This window comes from Solea solea, chromosome 19 (assembly GCF_958295425.1).
Source record: "Solea solea chromosome 19, fSolSol10.1, whole genome shotgun sequence".
NCBI lineage: Eukaryota > Metazoa > Chordata > Actinopteri > Pleuronectiformes > Soleidae > Solea > Solea solea.
The window spans coordinates 3,161,433-3,179,694 of NC_081152.1; the positions used below are offsets into that span (position 1 = coordinate 3,161,433).

General features: G+C 40.8%; 3 protein-coding genes across 5 annotated transcripts; all 3 read left to right on the plus strand.

The window, feature by feature from the left end:
- Positions 1-1,234: 1,234 nt before the first annotated feature.
- Positions 1,235-7,902, plus strand: ckmt2a (creatine kinase, mitochondrial 2a (sarcomeric)). Of its 3 annotated transcripts, none has more exons than XM_058617311.1 (10): positions 1,235-1,305; positions 3,151-3,340; positions 3,458-3,656; positions 3,989-4,084; positions 4,178-4,399; positions 5,266-5,351; positions 6,289-6,412; positions 6,991-7,125; positions 7,366-7,491; positions 7,583-7,902. In XM_058617311.1, the coding sequence occupies exons 2-10, from the start codon at positions 3,192-3,194 to the stop codon at positions 7,697-7,699; spliced, it is 1,254 nt and encodes a 417-aa protein (XP_058473294.1). In that variant the 5' UTR covers positions 1,235-1,305; positions 3,151-3,191; the 3' UTR covers positions 7,700-7,902. The 3 variants fall into 3 exon arrangements, with proteins under 3 accessions (XP_058473294.1, XP_058473293.1, XP_058473295.1); XM_058617310.1 differs by lacking the exon at positions 5,266-5,351 and adding an exon at positions 5,965-6,050; XM_058617312.1 differs by lacking the exon at positions 5,266-5,351 and adding an exon at positions 5,965-6,050 and having other exon boundaries at positions 3,989-4,399.
- Positions 7,903-8,806: 904 nt separating this feature from the next.
- Positions 8,807-11,117, plus strand: LOC131446495 (ubiquitin-conjugating enzyme E2 L3-like). The gene is made up of 4 exons (XM_058617743.1): positions 8,807-8,865; positions 9,645-9,740; positions 9,947-10,133; positions 10,592-11,117. The coding sequence occupies exons 1-4, from the start codon at positions 8,839-8,841 to the stop codon at positions 10,744-10,746; spliced, it is 465 nt and encodes a 154-aa protein (XP_058473726.1). The 5' UTR covers positions 8,807-8,838; the 3' UTR covers positions 10,747-11,117.
- Positions 11,118-12,180: 1,063 nt separating this feature from the next.
- LOC131445861 (ubiquitin-conjugating enzyme E2 L3-like) lies at positions 12,181-17,401 on the plus strand. The gene is made up of 4 exons (XM_058616570.1): positions 12,181-12,332; positions 14,330-14,425; positions 14,708-14,894; positions 16,139-17,401. Exons 1-4 carry the CDS (start codon positions 12,306-12,308, stop codon positions 16,291-16,293), a joined length of 465 nt encoding a protein of 154 aa, XP_058472553.1. The 5' UTR covers positions 12,181-12,305; the 3' UTR covers positions 16,294-17,401.
- Positions 17,402-18,262: the final 861 nt, after the last annotated feature.

The window sequence follows — 18,262 nt, forward strand, 5'->3', positions numbered from 1 at the left end:
TAGAAAAAAATTATTTACTGAACACAAAGTGGGTTAGAAGTAAAAGAACATAATGGAAATATTGAAACACAGGACATGTAACCAACACGAGCAGATTCATCCATTCATCCTTAGGTCATCTGTCCTTAGACCTTCTGTCCTTAGACCCACTGTCCGTAGACCATCTGTCCTTAGACCATCTCTCCTTAGACCCTCTGTCCTTAGACCCTCTGTCCTTAGATCCTCTGTCCTTTGGCCATCTGTCCTTAGACCACCATCCGTCTTTAGCCCCTCTGTCCGTAGACCATCTCTCCTTAGACCCTCTGTCCTTAGACCATCTCTCCTTAGACCCTCTGTCCTTAGACCCCCTGTCCTTAGACCATCTGTTCTTAGACCACCATCCGTCTTTAGCCCCTCTGTCCGTAGACCATCTCTCTGTAGACCCTCTGTCCTTAGATTCTCTGTCCTTAGACCATCTCTCCTTAGACCCTCTGTCCTTAGACCATCTGTCCTTAGAACCTCACATCGAGTAAGGACAGACCTTTTTACATGGAAAAAAGGGAGAAACCTCAGGGAGAGCCACAGAGGAGAGATCCCTCTGTCAGGACGGACAGACATGCAGTAGGTGTCGCATGTCTCGAAGATTATGATTACGAACAAAACATCACATTTACACAGAGAGGAAAGAGGAGAAGATAAAGACCGGGGGTATTTCACAAATCAATAACATTAATAGCAATTCATTAGTTTAGAAACAATCAAATACAGGAAACGTGACCAAATGAACAGAAAATACAATGAATCAGTGTGTGTGTGTGTGTGTGTGTGTGTGTATCCACTGGAAACTTCTTTCTGTCGACTTTGATTTGGTCAGTTTTCTGTATTTCTTGTGTCATGTGATGTTCACACTCGTATGTGTTCTCTAAGGCTCCAGCGTGTGGCGCTCACCAGGTCACAGGGAAGAACATTGGCAGTGTGAGAACTAGAGCGGTGACAGGAAGGAGATGCACGTGTTTGGCTGAGTTTAGCAGAGTGGCTGCAGTTGAAAATATCAAGGTCAAACTGGACAGTGCTATAAACCGGAGAGTGATACCTGACCCTCGTGGTCATTGTGGCTCAACATGACTGAGTGTCCTGTGCCAGTGCTCATGTCTGCTATTGGTTTATAACAGTGTGGGTCTGATCTTGTGATTGGCCTGAAGTTTTTAATCCCACATGAGGAGGTGGAGCCACCCCCCCCCCCCCCCCCCCACTCCCGAGAGAGAGGAGAGTGAAAAGCTCTTTACAGGAGACCTTCAACAAGAAGCCAGAGCAGCTTCCCTACAGGTAATGTTGTTTCTTTTTGATTTTTGCTTCAGCAGAAACACCTCAGTAGCTTCTAGAACTTAAAAACATCTCACATAATCTCACCTGTCAGTAAAATCCGTGCCTGAACATGTACTGAAGAAGATGGGCTGTGTTATAAATCCTTTTATGCATTACATGATTTTGACTTAAACATTTGTGACTGCATGTTTGAAAATGTGTAACGTACTAAATCGATGGTGCTGAAAAAAGTCACCAAGGCTTTTAAAAAAAGTTGTTAATAATGGTTTTATTTTTGACAGCATGCAAATTGTTTGTTTCAAACAGACTGAGGTGGTGGTTACGCGGTCACGTTAAACCCTTCCTCAGGTGTTAAAAGGTCACGCAGGTCAGAGGAGGAGAGGCCACGCGTCTGTGTTGCTTTAATCCTCACCTTAAGACCACACGACTCACAGTATCAGTTAAGCAAGTCGAGGCTTTACAGCCGGAGGACACTAAACGTCTTCTGTCACCGCGATCCGTCCTTGATTTTCAAATGTCCGTGTTCTTCACCTGACCCCTGTCCCCTGTTTCCATCTGTCCGTGCAGCTGACTTGGCCTCATGAGGGTCTGGTCTTGTGACCGGATCATAATGTCAGTGAGTGCTGAACCAGAGACAGCTCAGGTCTTGGCAGTGGATCCTGGCAACTCCAGTGATCTATAAATAATATTACCACCGACCCAAAGATTCGGTTCTCCTTTTACTCCAGAGAGTGAATGGATACAAAAAGAGAGGAGAGCGATTAAGTCACATGACGTCCTGTGTGAGTCTGGCTCTGTTTCACCTCTAACCAGGATTAACAGGCGTAATGATGTCCACACAGCATGGTCTCTGCCCCGCCTCCCTCTGTCAAGGACATGTTGGAAAATGACCGTCCACTCACGAAGAATAATCGATTCTATTTTTGAAAAAGCTAAAATCTTTAACCCTTAGAACAGTATCCAGTATATAGATGGTACAAGAATGTGCAATATGGAGTGTTTTATATCCTTTTTTTCAGCACAACCTAAACAATCTGATGACACATTTCTTTAATTTTCATCAACTATATAAACACACCTGCGCAGAATGTTTACAATTGGATTGAATTTGTGAAAATTGGAAATACGTCACAGTTCAAAGTTCACTAAAAAAAACACTCTATTTTGTGACTTCTGCACCGTTATTGCTACTTTATATCACTACTGAAAATAATATAGTAATATAAAATCAATCATAACTTTGACTCAACAACACATACGAAGACGAAAAAAAACATGTTTTTTTAAAGCCTGAATATGTGACCTATAAACACACCCCAAATAACAAACGTCCAAATAAGGAGTTGTGTATTATTCCCACTTCTGAGGCTAAAATCACTGTGTCTCAGAGTAGTTCTTTATCACAGCTCCTCTCATCCTCTTATCCTCTCATCCTCTCATATCTACAATTCAATTCAATTCAATAATATTTGTATAGCACCGAATCACAACATACATTGTCTCAAGGCTCTGTACATAGACAACATCATCGAGAGAAACCCAACAGTTGAGACACAATGAGCAAAAATAAAGGAAAAGGAAAAATGGGGGACAGAGGAGAGGTGGGGGACAGAAAGGGGTGAGAGAAAGGAGGTGAGGTAGAGACAGAAGAAAGAGACCAGTTGTGTCAAGTTCTAACAACATGATGTTGTGTGATTTTTGGGCATAAACATGTTGTATGCAGAAATGTCACTTGATTTTGTGCTACTCCTTGTAACTCTGTTGCAATCACAATGAGGGTAAGAGATAGAGAGATAAAAAATGAAAAATGGAATTGGTCCTGACTCTCTGACTGTTTTCCTCCAGCTCTTTTGTTCCAGACAGAGATCCCGTTGGTACGCTGCGAGATGGCGAGCTCTTTCACACGTTTGCTCTCTGGCCGTAACACGGCCGTGCTATTGGCCAGCCTGGGTGCGGGAACCATGGCAACCGGCTTCTTGTTGACTGAAAATGGCTCCCTGGTTGCTGAGGCGAAGAAGAAGCTTTATCCTCCCAGGTAAGTGACGTGTTTGTGGGCCTCAGAGAAATGCAGGAGACCACCGAGGTTATTATAGTGAACCAAAACTCGTGAAATAACAAACTCAGCTTCCCTCCTCTGCTGCCTCCCTCGTAGCTCTGACTTCCCCGACCTGAGGAAACACAACAACTGCATGGCCACCGCTCTGACTCCAGCCGTTTATGCCAGACTGAGGGACAACGTCACCCCCAACAACTGGACCCTGGACCAGTGCATCCAAACTGGAGTGGACAACCCTGGCCACCCTTTCATCAAGACGGTGGGCTGTGTGGCTGGAGATGAGGAGAGCTATGAGGTAAGTTTGTGTGAAGAACTTTGAAAACACATTTTGATATTTTTTATTTAGGGGTTGAACCATTTTGGGTCTTCATTTTACCTTTAGGTAACTGGAGAAAGTCATTGTTAACAGTTATTACTGATACTGAAAAGTCCCGTTTTAGACCCTTAAATAATAATATGTGAATCATTAACTTCATTAACCTGAATAACATTAATAAATGGTTAGTTAAAATATTCATTAACTGTTAGTTAATGCTTATAACACCAGTTAATGTAAAGTGTTACCATGAAATACTATTTTCCAGAACAACCTTTGACCTTCTGCCCTTGACTTTGATTTTCCTGCAGGTGTTTGCCGACCTCTTTGACCCCATCATCAAAGACAGGCACAACGGCTACGACCCCAAAACCATGATTCACCCCACTGACCTGGATTCCTCCAAGGTGTCCACACCGTCACAGCCCCTCCCACACCCACTCTGCTCCCACACCTGCAAAACTCTTTCCTTTTCATCATTTTCTTCATCTTTATTCCAGATCACCGGCGGCGTGTTCGACGACAACTATGTCCTTTCGTCGCGTGTGCGGACTGGCCGTAGTATCCGTGGGCTGAGCCTCCCCCCCGCCTGCTCCAGGGCCGAGCGTCGCGAGGTGGAGAGGGTGGTAGTTACGGCCCTGGCTGGTCTGAAGGGCGACCTGGCTGGACATTATTACAGCCTGGGGGACATGACTGACCACGAGCAGCAGCAGCTCATTGACGTGAGTCTCGTTCATCGGCTTTTTCCCCAAATCACACTCAAATTTAGCGTGAAAGAAGAGAATCGTACTATTTTATTTGAGCTTTTTTAAGTTGAACAAATTGAAGTGATGTGCTGGTGAATATGCAGAAACTATAGCGGTTAGGTAAGATTTGGGGGCTCAGAATCCTTCAGTTTTTTGTGTTTTACACCAATTAGAGTAGAGGTTGTATATAGTGCTTCTCAACCTCAGTTTCCCCTGAGTCGAGAAATATCTTCATTCTTTTCTTTGTTATGTGCACAAAAACAGAGAATTCAATTGAAAATTTAGCAAATACTGACGAGGATAATTGTGATTAAAACAGCTTAAATATATGTCATTTCATGTTGAGTGTAATACATTTACTAAAGCAATGATTACAACCGAATGTCTTATTACTATTATAAAAAATATTACGGGCAAATACATTAAGTCTTATATTCTGTCTCTATTCCATCACCTTGCACAGTGGTGGGCGGGCCGCATGTAATCTATTTGAGGGCCACATGGGGCCCCCGGGCCACCAGTTTGATACATGTGATCCAAATATTTTCCATTGCCCCCAGAGGCTTATTCCAGATTATTATAGTTGATGACGCTGCTACATTTAGACCGACCTCAGGAACTAACAGCTCTTACAACTGACACTCTTCAAGTTTATAACAACATTATAAGGTGGGACTTTTAGTTTGAAAGGTGATGAAAACAGAATCACGGACTAAAAGTCGGAATATAAATCTCTTTTCTTCGCTGACCACTGCGATTGCAGAACGCGTGTCTCTCAGGTCACGGTGGTTCACTTTCACTGACCCTTTGTGCTCTGACCATTTCACGCCGCACCACACAAGGATCACTTCCTGTTTGACAAGCCTGTGTCTCCGCTGCTCACCTCGGCCTTCATGGCCCGAGACTGGCCTGATTCCAGAGGGATCTGGTAAGGCTGACGCTGTTCAGAGAAATCCTAGTTCAGAGCATTTCCACCCGATATCACGACACACGCCCTTTTCCTGTCCCATAGATCTGTGAAGTGTATAGTTAGTAGTCGTCTGAATTTGGGATTTGTCTAAAGGAGTGTCTAAGGGAGTCGGAGCAACATCACCAACCCTTACATGGGATTCCTGTAACACTGCGATTGTTACAGGTCTCAAAGAGAGAGCACCACAGAAAACAGTGAATGTGTTTGAAAGGGAGGAAGACTACGGGGGCAGCAACCCATGCAGTAAAGGGCTCAGGAGTCCACGCTCCCCTTTTACTCCCTGTGTGCACCCATTGTGGAGCAAATGATTCTGGATTAGAGTCCCATAACTCAAGACTGTACGGGATTAGGGACATTTTCAAGGTCATGGAAACATGGAGCAACCTTGTGTACCCTTATGAGTTAGTACTGTGAAGCGATTCCTGTTTCTTGCAAGTCCTGAGTCCGATCCCAATGACTCTAAAGCTATTAAATTAGTTTCTCCATAGTTCTGCCTTAACATCGTCTCCCTGTGTTTTCTTCTTCAACCTGTCCCTGTATCTCTCCCTCCCTCCCTCCCTCCCTCCCTCAGGACCACTTCCTGTTTGACAAACCTGTCTCTCCATTGTTGACATGTGCCTTTATGGCCAGAGACTGGCCAGACGCCAGGGGCATCTGGTAGGGTCTGCTGCATGTCTGCCATGTGTGTGACCACATCATACTGACCCATGCCAACTTTTGTATGACTATGTGTGCTTTTTTTTTAATGCATGTCTCTCCCTGCACTAAATGTGTCCAAAAATCAGGTCCTTAATGTACGTGACTAGTGTAGTCATCATGAGCAGAGAGCTCTCCATTCACTTCCTGTTGCTGCCTCCCCCTCTCTCTCTCTCCCCCCCTCTCTCTCTCTCTTCAGGCACAACAATGAGAAGAGCTTTCTGATCTGGGTGAATGAGGAGGACCACACCAGAGTCATCTCCATGGAGAAGGGAGGCAACATGAAGAGAGTGTTTGACAGATTCTGCAGGGGTCTCAAACAGGTAGGAGCAAACACAGCAACAGGACACTTCTGTTGGACCTCTGGTGGTCGGCTTGTTTACGTCACCGCGTTGGCAGGAAAAGCTTCTATGCCAGTGCCAGTTTCAAAGAGTCAGAGTTTCTTTGTGCACTTTAAATCCACGGGTCAAAGCCATCAAGAGAGACCTCGCAGAAATGGACAGACTGAATATATCTGACCCTGACGATGCTCACGGCTGCTTTTGACCAGTATGGAAACAGGCGGAGTCTTTATAGACCGACTGAAACTTACCCTCAGCCTACTACAGAGCATGCGTAGACATCACAACAAAAGCACATCAAATAAACAACGTATTAAAGCTAGTGAGCGCGGTATTCTGTACCTGGTGTGACCTCTAGGTGTTATGACAGTCGTCCACATCTGCCGTCTCTCAGGATGTTTTTGAGAGCTCTCCCTTTTGCTTTTTACTTTCATTAAATACAGCCGGTGAAGAGTAGGGTTTTTTTTTTTTTTTTTTAAACTGCAACTTTTACCAAATGTGAAGTGACTGATCAACTCTTTGCATATCACCCGTCACCCCCCCCCCGTCCCCCCTCATAGGTGGAGCATCTGATCCAGGAGAGAGGCTGGGAATTCATGTGGAACAAGCATCTCGGCTACATCCTCACATGTCCCTCCAACCTGGGCACTGGTCTCAGGGCTGGTGTGCACGTACGCCTGCCAAGGCTCAGCATGGTAACACACACACACACACACACACACACACACACAAGTTACACAGCTACCATTTAAGCAAAGTGACAAGAGCAGGGTCACCTGCATTTATTTCATGTCACATGATCGTCAGCAAAAGGCAGCCAACCCGTTTCTAATAAAACTGGTGGAGCTGATTGCATAGAGAATGACACAAATATAGACAAAAACTCTACTGCAATATGATATTTTGAACCCTTTATTTCTGAAAACACTCTGCAGGATCCACGCTTCTCAAAAATCCTGGACAATCTGCGGCTGCAGAAAAGAGGCACAGGAGGAGTGGATACGGCTGCTACCGGAGACACCTTTGACATATCCAACAACGACCGTCTGGGCAAATCTGAGGTGAGGATCGGTCGTCCATATTGTCTTCTCCATCTGTTTGTTTTTTTTCCCCCTGCTCCTGATTGTTGAATTCTGTTTCTGACCTGTGCAGGTGGAACTGGTCCAGCTGGTCATCGATGGCGTGAACTGCCTGATTGAGTGTGAGAAGAGGCTGGAGAAGGGCCAGGACATCAAAATCCCAGCTCCCATTGCTCAATTTAGAAAATAAAAGCTCACTCGTGTCATCAGTGTCTTCTGAGTCTGAAGGAAAACCTCAGAGAGATGTGTGTCGTTTCTCTGCGCCTCCTACAGAGACTGCAGGTCTTTAGAGTAGCCCAAACTTAGACATGGTTCGCTGTTAGGGGAAAAAAAAACTCTACCTCATGTGAAGGTTCTTACTGTAACCCTGATTTTTCAATAAATCCAACATATTAAAAAAAGTACTTCTCATTGTGATTTGTTGTTCTCTAGACCACACTAAAGCCTCTTTCAAAATAAAATTAGCACCAAAAACAGAATACATTGTGACTCCAGGGCTGCAGGATCCAGATCCAAACCTGATGCTATTATTGTTACTACTTATACTACTATTGTGCTCGCTCTGCAGGTACCCAAACAATCATGCTATTGCTTATGTACTACAGTACTATCACAACCACAATTACCAAACTTAATGCAACTGAAATGGAGATGGTTTTTTTAAAGAAAACTTGGTTCCTGGTTCCTCATAAAACTTTAAATGAAGGCAAAACACTTTGGAGAACCTTAACAACCTCGACATTTGGGACATTTTTAACTACTCTCGTTTTATACACAGAAGTTATCGTAATAAATTATAAGACTGATTCAGTCTGTCCGTGGTTTGCCCCTTTAGAAACATGGTAGGTCAGGTTTCTGCTAAATTAGCCCCGCTAATGCTTGAAAGAAATCAATGGCTCAACTGGAGAAACATGAAGGATGTCACAAATAATCAACATGCAAAGAATCTTTATTGACAGAAATTCAGTGAATAAAAAATAAATGAACAAAAGAAAAGGGTAAATATAAAGAAAAGGAATAAAAAAGGTGGAAAAACCCCAAAACAGGACTACAGAAGTGCAACGCTGCCCTGTGCAGGAGTTTCAGTTTCATCACCCTCCTCGGATTCTCTGATGATGCACTTTTTGTTCCATGGAAAAATAGATTTCAAAGGCAGATGAAAGGATCACTGTAGTTCCACATATTTTTCAACATACACACAACTTATACTGTACAATCCTTTGTTTCTTCCAAAAATTGTGTCCTCTTTCAAACACTTGTGTGCTTTTTGTAGCTGTCAGGCATACTGACGCAGTGTCACCTCTAAACAAACCAGACATCAGTACCACAATGGCTGGGACTAAGAGGCTCTCCAAGGTAAAAAACAATCGCAGTGTCTACTCTATATGTGCGTCTGTTTGTCACACAACTGTCCGACAGGCTTCAGACTTTCTAAGGACACGAGTGTGTGCAGTGACATGTTCAGACGAAAACTTTAAGAGCTATCGGGAGAGGAATGACACAAGATATATTATCTTCCACACAATCTCACGTCGGTGAAATAAATGAACGACAACAGACGCCACGCTCACTTCCTTTGATGTGTGAGTGGGCAGCATCACAGCATGTAGAGCGGGGCTACACAGTGTAGTGTGTCGCACTCAAATGACCTGGGAGCCAACGAGCGTCCAGAGTGGTGAAGAGGGGGCGGGAAAAAAACAATATGAGCTCAAAAATACAACACAATATTGTGCCACATCAGTAAAGATATTTATGATCATATTCCACACAACTTCAAACTGAAAGTGCTTGTTTTGAAATGGTTTTGAAAACGATGCACATTTCGTTCCATATGTAAATCTACTAATCGCAACTAAATTGAAAACTACTGTGGAATTAAGACACCAAACAAGCTTTTTTGTATGTAATTAATGTTAATAATGTGATCATTACAACCAAATATGTTATTATTATATAACTATTGTAAAAAAATATAATATAATATGTTTCCCTGTGATGGGCTCCAACAGTCCCTGTGACCCTCATGTGGAGGTTTATAAAGCTGTAGACAATCAATTAAAACTGAGCGGCCTCATGTTTGATCGCATGATTTTATTCTGTTTGAAATCAGCTGGTGTTTCTGTTTGTTTTTGCAGGAGCTCAATGAAATCCACAGCAATGAGCAGAAGCATTTCCGCATAGTTCAAGTCGATGACGAGAACATCTCCACCTGGCAAGCGCTCATAGTTCCTGTAAGTGATGCTACTTACAGCTGAAAGTCAAACATGTTTTTGTTTTTGAGAGCACAGCATTAACCGACGACCTCGGCTCCAGTCAAGGAGTCAAGAGTCAATGTTTTATGTATTTCTACTTCCTCTTTCAATATATATAAAAAACTATACAAATGTTTGAGTGCAAGTTGAAGTTCATTTGTCTCGTTTTTGTTTTTTCATCCAAGGACCGTGCTCCATATGACAAAGGAGCATTCAGGATTGAGATCATCTTCCCTGACGAGTATCCCTTTAAGCCTCCCAAGGTCACCTTCAAGACAAAGATCTACCATCCCAACATCGATGAGAGAGGTCAGGTCTGCCTGCCCATCATCAGTGCGGATAACTGGAAGCCAGCCACGAGAACCTTGCAGGGTGAGCTTTACACACGTGTTCTTCTCTGCTGTCGCCATGAGTGAGGTTGTTCATAAGATGCAAGATTCAAGATTCAAGATTCTTTACTGTCATTCCAACACACATTAGGACATGAGGTGGGAACAAATGAAATTTCACTCTCTCCAGAACCTGGTCATTGAAGAAAATAAAATTTAAACTTAAATTAAATTAAATTAAATTAAATTAAATTAAATTAAATTAAATTAAATTAAATTAAATTAAATTAAATTAAATTAAATTAAATTAAATTAAAACCTCTGGAGGTAAGGTGCTGTGTGACTATAAATAATTAAAAGAATAGAATAAGAAATTTAGATTAAAAAAACAGTAAAAAAAAGTTAAATAACATAAAGTATGTTAAAAAAAAGAAGAATAGATGCTGCAAGATGCTGCATTTTTATTTTGAATGAATTCAATATATTCTCCTTCTCTCCTAGTGATTCAGTGTCTCATTACTCTGGTGAACAATCCTGAGCCCGAGCATCCGCTGAGGGCAGACCTGGCAGAGGAATACACAAAAGACTGTGAAAAGTTCATGAAGAATGCCGAGGAGTACACGAGGAAATACGGTGAAAAGCGACCCGTGTACTGACACTGACACTCTGCAAGAGATGAGGTGTCACTCTTTTTTTACTCATGTCACCGTGGCGGGTAAAATGTTTGTAATCATGTTGTTTTCAAAAGTGCATCATTATACAACACCTAATGCTGCTGTTTATATCTCTCTTGTTTCCATTTTTCAAAATAGATTCGTAATAATAGATTCACCTATTATTACGAATTCGTACAAATTCGTTCCACTTTAAGTGACTTTTAAAAGACTTGTCAGCAATCTTTGGGGGGAGGAAAGTCATGTTGGCCCTCTGCTCGTCTGTAGCTTCTGCTGGACATGTGTTCACACGCTCGCTGTATCCTCCTCCTATCAATAAAGACAGAACAGAATCAAATCCTTCTTTTCTTCGTCAGTTTCATCGGTGTTGTTGTTTTGTTGTTGCAGCAAACATCAGGGTCGGTCACTACTTTGCCTTTTTTCACGAGGCTCTCAGGTAAACTGTGATACTCAGTATCTGTATCGGGCCGATACTGGTCAAAAATCACTGGATCGGATATCGGACTGATGAAAATGTGAAATCCAAAAGTCAAAAGTCCTACATATATATATATACGTATATACATATATACGTATATATATATATGTATATACATATATACATATATATATATATATATACATATAATTGCATGCTTCCCTATGCACAGACTGTAAACATGTAAATAAAAATCAGCAACAGCATTTTAGCTCAGTCATGTTTATTTATCCTTTAGGGTAGAGGACTATTAGTTACACACCTGGAGATTTGTTTTTTTAAATTGTGTGAAACTGTGGTATATTGTGCCACCCCTACTATAAACTGTGGCTTATTCCCTCCAGCAAAGACCGCAAGGTCAAAATAGAAATATAAGCTTCTATTTTGGGTTCATATATTTGTAAATCCGACGAGTGCCTCACCAGGTCTAGTCTCTACATATGTTTTTAGACTTTAAAAAACAAACGAAAACAAAAAACCCCTACATTACCAAGTTCTGCGTCACATTCTGTCAATCAGAAAGTGAAAAACCACTCTATGCCCTGCCCCTTCCCAGTAACTCTGTGCCTGGCCTTCTCACTCCAGGCCAGTAGGTGGCGGTAGCGCACCACTACGCAAAGTGTCAGCCCCTTCGACAGCAAAGTGAAAAAAGGAGAACAGAGAGAAAAGATTTGCCCATACAGGATTAAACAATACATTATTCATAATCAATAACCATAATATAGGCAGATGTGATCACTGTGGGCAGGAGGAAACCGCACAGAATGTACTAACTCCGAAAGCGAAACTATGATCCAAAAGTTTAGAGACATTAAAATAGAGTTTGATTAAAAAGATATATTACAAAAGAACCCGACATATTTTGTGTTGTATACATAGCCTATATATGTATATACTGTAGTGTAGTGTATATCTATTTTTTTTGCAGTAGTACATTTTGATCCACCCTCCATACCAGATGGTGGCGGTAATGCACCAAATCGTTGTTTGCCAACCGCCATGACACCTCAAAAAAAGTACGGATAGAAACAGGAAAACGAAGACGGCATCAGTACACACCACAATGTCTGCGACTAACAGGCTGAAGAAGGTAAAGAAAACAATATTTATAACGTAATATGATTCCGTTTTTCCAACAGAGAGGGTTCAAACTACTTGTTTAAAATGTGTGTCGGTACAGACCGGACAACTAGGGACGTTAGCTTTTGTGAACGCATATTTGACGTCCGACAGATGGTGACTGAGGTGTAAGTAGTTAGTCGGAGTGATTCAGCATTTAACCACACAACAGTGAGTCAGACAACGTCTCTGAGTCCGTGAAAGAACCCGGCGAAGACGGTGAAGTGAGCCGACTGTCGCCGGATGAAGGAAGCGGCGGTACCAAAAACATGGAGACTGTACGCCTGGGGTGTGACTTCAGACCCTCAGTGGGCTCTAAATGCTATTGCTACTATTATGGTTGTAACTCATGTGTCCTAAATGGTAAAATAAACAAACGCACAGAAGCATACAAAAGTTTCGATAAATGTAGCGGAGTAGGGGTAGCTTAAATTTGAAATACTGAATGTTTTGAAAAGTGTTTTAATGAACTGTGAATGACTCTGTGTGGCTACTTTCGGTTTCACTGAAACGCAAGGATTTGCTTTTGGTTCCTCTGCGTTGGCAATTACCGTCATTGGTCAAGCTATTATGTTACCACTTCTGAATTCCCCTCAACGCAAGCAGGAAGAACAAGTGTTTGTACAGATTTGCTCCTCCCCCCCGTCACTTATCCTGAACTAGTTCTAGCTCGCCTACTTTAAAATGTCAACTGCTGTCAAATAACAAGCTGAATTGATATTTGGACCTGTCTGAAACTGTTTTACAGCCTGTTTTTTACAACGAAATTTGACATCTTAGTCTTCTTCTTTTTTTGAGGATTGATTTTTATTATTTTTATATTTTGCAAAACAGTACATTTGAAAAGTCATGGATAATAGTAATTATATTTTAGCATTAAAAATGTAATTTCGGTTAAATAGCTTCTACATACTGGTGTATTAACCATTACATTAACATTAAATTAAACAATATTAATTAAAAAATGATTTTGTAATTACCAATGCTGTTAATATAGGAAAGCGGTGGCATAAACCTTAAATTCGGTGGTGGTCTAATACATTTGTACTGTATATTTAAAACAAAAATGAAAAGAAACACCATAGAAAACAACACAACTAAATCTGCAACCATTTGAGGAAAAATAGTTAGGATTTTTAAAAAAATTTCAAAGGTGAAAAGATAAAATGGAGTCATAATCTGGCTGAGCAGGTCATACCAGAGTGACAGGGTTTGCAGATTCAAACAGAGCTGTAAACACTCACCCATCAACAGAAAATGAACCTGCACACAAACTGTGCTTAACAAATGTTTTAGACCACATGTCATAAAATCAAGAAAACATAATTATTTCATAAATCTTTCAAAAACTTGTTTAAAACTAAAAATGTTATTGTTTTTTATTTGGCAAATAAACTGAATTCATCTTTTTATACCAACATTTGAGCTGGCTCACTGGGCTTGTCTGAGAAGCCAGAAATGAATCAAGCAAAACATTCAAACACTAAAACAATTTTTTCTGTTCAGGAGTACAAGTACATACTATAATTTGACATCTTAATCAAGAAATAATAATGTGCTTAACTATTTTTGAAAAACAGTACATTTGAAAATTCATGGATAACAATAATAATAATCATAATCATAATCATAATAATATCTTAACATTAAAAATATAATTTCACTGCTGTGAAAAGGGTAGAGTAGGATGGAATAAACATTTGCTGTATGGGAAAATCACTTTTGTAGCTTTTATGTTAATTCTCAACAGCCCACTTTTTCCACATTCTGGTTTTTATATACCAGTCTTACTATATTTGAAAAATATGTATTATTTAAAAAAACTCTATACTGTTTTTCGGTATAGTGCCCAGCACTGCGTCATAGCATGTGCAGTCAACATTTCCAGTAAGCACGGTCATTACATTTGAGCGGTATGCAGACCACCACCAACATTTTTTTTTACTGTTTATCTGTGTGTTTTTGTAGGAACTTGCTGAGATCCATAAAGGTGGGCAGAAGAATTTCTGCAACATTCAAGTAGATGAATCAAATACCCTTCTCTGGCAAGCGCTCATAGTTCCTGTAAGTATCAACATTCTGCAAGTAACGTTCTTGCTGAAACAATAATTTTGTTTTGTTTTTGTTTGCTTTGACTCCTGCTCTCAGGATTCAAAATTCAGTTTTATAATGTATAATCACATTTAAAAGCTTTTATTAAAGAGCTGTCACTTTAAAATGAGAGCATGAAGCACAGACACAGTGTCTGTGCTTGTGGTGAAGGATATACAAAATAAATTAAACATATTTTTAATGACCTTGAGTGCAAGTTTGATGAAATCAACACACTGTTGTCTTCCCCCAAAGGACCGTCCTCCATATGACAAAGGAGCATTCAAGATTGAGATCATCTTCCCTACTGAATATCCCTTTAAGCCTCCCAAAATCACCTTCAAGACAAAAATCTACCATCCCAACATCGATGACAAAGGTCAGGTCTGCCTGCCCATCATCAGTGCGGATAACTGGAAGCCAGCCACAAAAACCTCACAGGGTGAGCTTTACAGATTGTTTTTCTCTACTGTCATCATGAGGCCAAACAATTCAATGAAGGGGAACTTTCACATGAAGTGTCTAAAAGCATGTGTTTTGCACGTCTGTCACGTCTTTTGTTAATAATCAAACAAAACCTGGGAAAAAGTCTTAATGGCGATTTCATGAGGTATTAAATTTTGTCCATAGAGTTTGACTGCAAAAAGTATGCATGAATGTATTTATTTTCCTCCCTGCGTTTGTTAAAAACTACGATGCGAAGACATGCGCGCCCTGCAAGATCGGCTCAGGGCAGCGCGTACACATGACGCTACGCATCTTGTGACAGCGAACGCGCTCCTCCTCCCAGTGTGAAATAATATCCGAAATCGCACGAAATAAACTCTAAAATCTCCAGAGATGGGAAAATGTAAGTTTGCGGACTCCTGGTTGGAGATCCCTGAATTTCAGCAATGGCTGAAGCCTGTTGCTGAGAACAACCGGGGGGGCCTTGTTGTGTTGCTGATTACAGCTTGAAATGGCGATACGGTCTTAAAATACTTTGAGAGGGTCTTGAAAAATTAACCTCAGGATTCCTGCATATACCCTGTATTACATTAATTCCGATTGTGATTTTCAATTCCATTGTATACATGCAGGCAAAATTAAATGATCCGATAGTGGTATGCGTACACATACATCAAATGTTCAGTCAGAATTTACTATTTTGACACGTGCAGTGTTTTATAATTCGTGGCTCACGTTTGTTTATGTGCATGAATGAGGGCTGAATGATGATAAAAGGGTGGTGCTAGACTGGATCCACCCACGACAGTCAGCTGACTGGGTGTCAGAAAAAGGTCACTCCCTTGCAACTGTGAGACAAACGGCCACAAACCGAGCAGGAAAAAATTAGCTGCTGGATGTCCTACATTGTCGTATGTTTGATGTCGCTGTTCGTTGTCATCGCACTGGTACAACGTCATACTATACACTGTATCTTGCTGACGTGCCCATTGAGCACAGCCCGCACCCCGCCTACCAAGTAAAAGTGCTGTTCTCAGTCGAAACACATGCCTGACCCAGGGCCACTCCGGACTGTACTGAACCAAAACAAACCATACCGTGATGAAATACCGTTATTTCCATTGGAAATAATGTACTTGTGTGGGCAAAAGATGCTGCATGTAAATGGCCAACAAGAAAACCAGTTTTTTTGCATGAATTACGTAAATCTATCTTCCCATATTCCCTTTTCTCCTCCAGTAATTCAGAGCCTCATCAACCTGGTGAATAGCCCTGAGCCCGAGCACCCATTGAGGGCAGACCTGGCAGAGGAATACACAAAAGATCACGCAAAATTCTTGAAGAATGCCGATGATTTCACGAAGCGACACAGTGAAAAGCGACCGGTGGACTAACGACACAACACTGACACTCATGGCTGCAGGCCTGTTTCCTGTTGAAAGAGTTCACTCTGACTCACTGTTTTTATCTTCTATCCTCTCAGAAATGCCCTGATCTCTTGTCCCTGCATTGTTTTCACACTCTGCTACCACTCCTTAATCAGAGACGTGTTTCTGTTTCACTTAGCTAAAGAGAGAGAGAGAGAGAGGAAGCAGGACTTTTTGGTGACTGGGCAGCCTCCGGCCTCTAGGTGTCACTTTTTATTTTGTCAATGACTTCTTTCTACTGATTTCTTTTTAGGACAAAAACAAACAAACAAAAAATTCTAAAAGGTGGCATCAGGGACAGTAAAATGTTGGAAATAATCAAAATCATGTTCTGCATAGTTAATTGTTGAATGTTTTCTCAGAGTAAACATGAATTTAAGCAAACTTGTTTACATATTTGTCTTCAAATGTTATCATGACAGCATCTAATGCTGTTTTTTTTTATAATTGTTTCTCTCTTGTTTCCATTTTATCCCTTATGATGCACCAAAAAAAAAACTCCCATCGCAATCCCAACATTAAGTGAAATGAAAGTTAATGAAAATACAACATTAATATGTCCCTTTAAAATGTTTTTGTATTTTGAGATGATCTTACCAGATCTGTTAGTCTATAAATACAACCAGTGAGCATTATTATCCGTTTTCAGCAGGTTGGATGCTACTACTAGATGCCACAAATGGTTCTGAAGGCATGTCACAGTTCTTTTGTTCTTAAAATGTGTTGTTAGTGATCGTTTTGCAACTTGTTCAAACACTGGTGACCGAAATAAGAAAAACATTGGCCTTTAAACGTCTAAAAGAAATCGCACAGGGTTGCTGTTTAAGTTCACCCCGCCATCCAATCACAGCACTGATTATATTTTCATATTAAGAGTAAGAAAGCTTCTTTTTTTTTATAGAACTTTAATGGTTTTAATTGAACTCGCGTCATTCATTGTTTAATATGGCAGCACCAGCTGTATTCATGTCAACACATCCCGTATAAGGCGATTCATCCAACGGCAGGTGAATGACAGAAGGTCACTGAATAAAGATTTGTGATGGATGCTTAATAAAACCTGTGTTGCTGTTGATTATTTTCACATAATGTATGAAGTCTGACCACAATTGATGTGAATTGAAGCGCATTTCATACACAAAGGCAACTCGGTGTGCTTTAAAGAAATGTATACAAGATTGTACTAAGAAACCTGAATATCCTGTGTGTCCAGGAAACATGAGGTAAAACCGTGTTTGTCTCCAGGATATACAGGCCTGTACCAAAATAGACTTAACAAGCCTGGGGGTGGGTGTGCACTACTTTTACAATATAATAATATAATATAATAATACAAAGTGTCTAATTTTGAGGGGCAATATGAGTGCATGCTTGCTTAGTCGACTTCTATAATCCATGTAAGCCTCTAATTCTTGTAACACTTGAAGATATATTAAGTTTGGCTCCTCTGTTGTCTGGGTAAGAGATTTCAATGCAAATATAGATAAATAAAAAATAAGATTTTGTGGGTTTTTTATGGCCTTTAGGAAGGTTTTACAAATATGAAACTCCATGAATTTAAAATACAAAATACAACAAATATATATAAAAGCCTATGTCCATGTCGAGGTGTACAGGCGTCTGTTTTACTATTGTGGTCAATGGGAAAAATAGTTTTTTGGGCTTTTTTTTTTAAATTAGAACCATGATATCATGACTTTTCCAGTGACAACACTCTCTGGCCAGTCAGTGGCCAGCAGTCTGTTGACGTCACATTTTAGGCTCAGCTACTATCCCAATGGAAAAGCAAAAGCCAAGTCATGCTAGAACTGTACAATCATGAGTTAATATCAAGGTGTATTAGGAACTTTCCTGAATAAGTAAAAGTCTTATCACACCAGTGTCCCCTGGGTAAAACGTCACAAAACAGAAACCTATGGCTATGTAACAGTATGCA

Excerpts from the sequence above, each read along its gene's own strand:
- ckmt2a (XM_058617312.1), top strand. The coding sequence starts at position 3,192 with ATGGCGAGCTCTTTCACACGTTTGCTCTCTGGCCGTAACACGGCCGTG. Across the intron at positions 3,657-3,988 it reads GAGATGAGGAGAGCTATGAG|GTGTTTGCCGACCTCTTTGA; the intron begins GTAAGTTTGTGT and ends ATTTTCCTGCAG. Across the intron at positions 6,413-6,990 it reads TCTGCAGGGGTCTCAAACAG|GTGGAGCATCTGATCCAGGA; the intron begins GTAGGAGCAAAC and ends CCCCCCTCATAG.
- LOC131446495 (XM_058617743.1), top strand. The coding sequence starts at position 8,839 with ATGGCTGGGACTAAGAGGCTCTCCAAG. Across the intron at positions 8,866-9,644 it reads GGACTAAGAGGCTCTCCAAG|GAGCTCAATGAAATCCACAG; the intron begins GTAAAAAACAAT and ends TTGTTTTTGCAG. Across the intron at positions 9,741-9,946 it reads GGCAAGCGCTCATAGTTCCT|GACCGTGCTCCATATGACAA; the intron begins GTAAGTGATGCT and ends TTTTCATCCAAG.
- LOC131445861 (XM_058616570.1), top strand. The coding sequence starts at position 12,306 with ATGTCTGCGACTAACAGGCTGAAGAAG. Across the intron at positions 12,333-14,329 it reads CGACTAACAGGCTGAAGAAG|GAACTTGCTGAGATCCATAA; the intron begins GTAAAGAAAACA and ends GTGTTTTTGTAG. Across the intron at positions 14,426-14,707 it reads GGCAAGCGCTCATAGTTCCT|GACCGTCCTCCATATGACAA; the intron begins GTAAGTATCAAC and ends CTTCCCCCAAAG.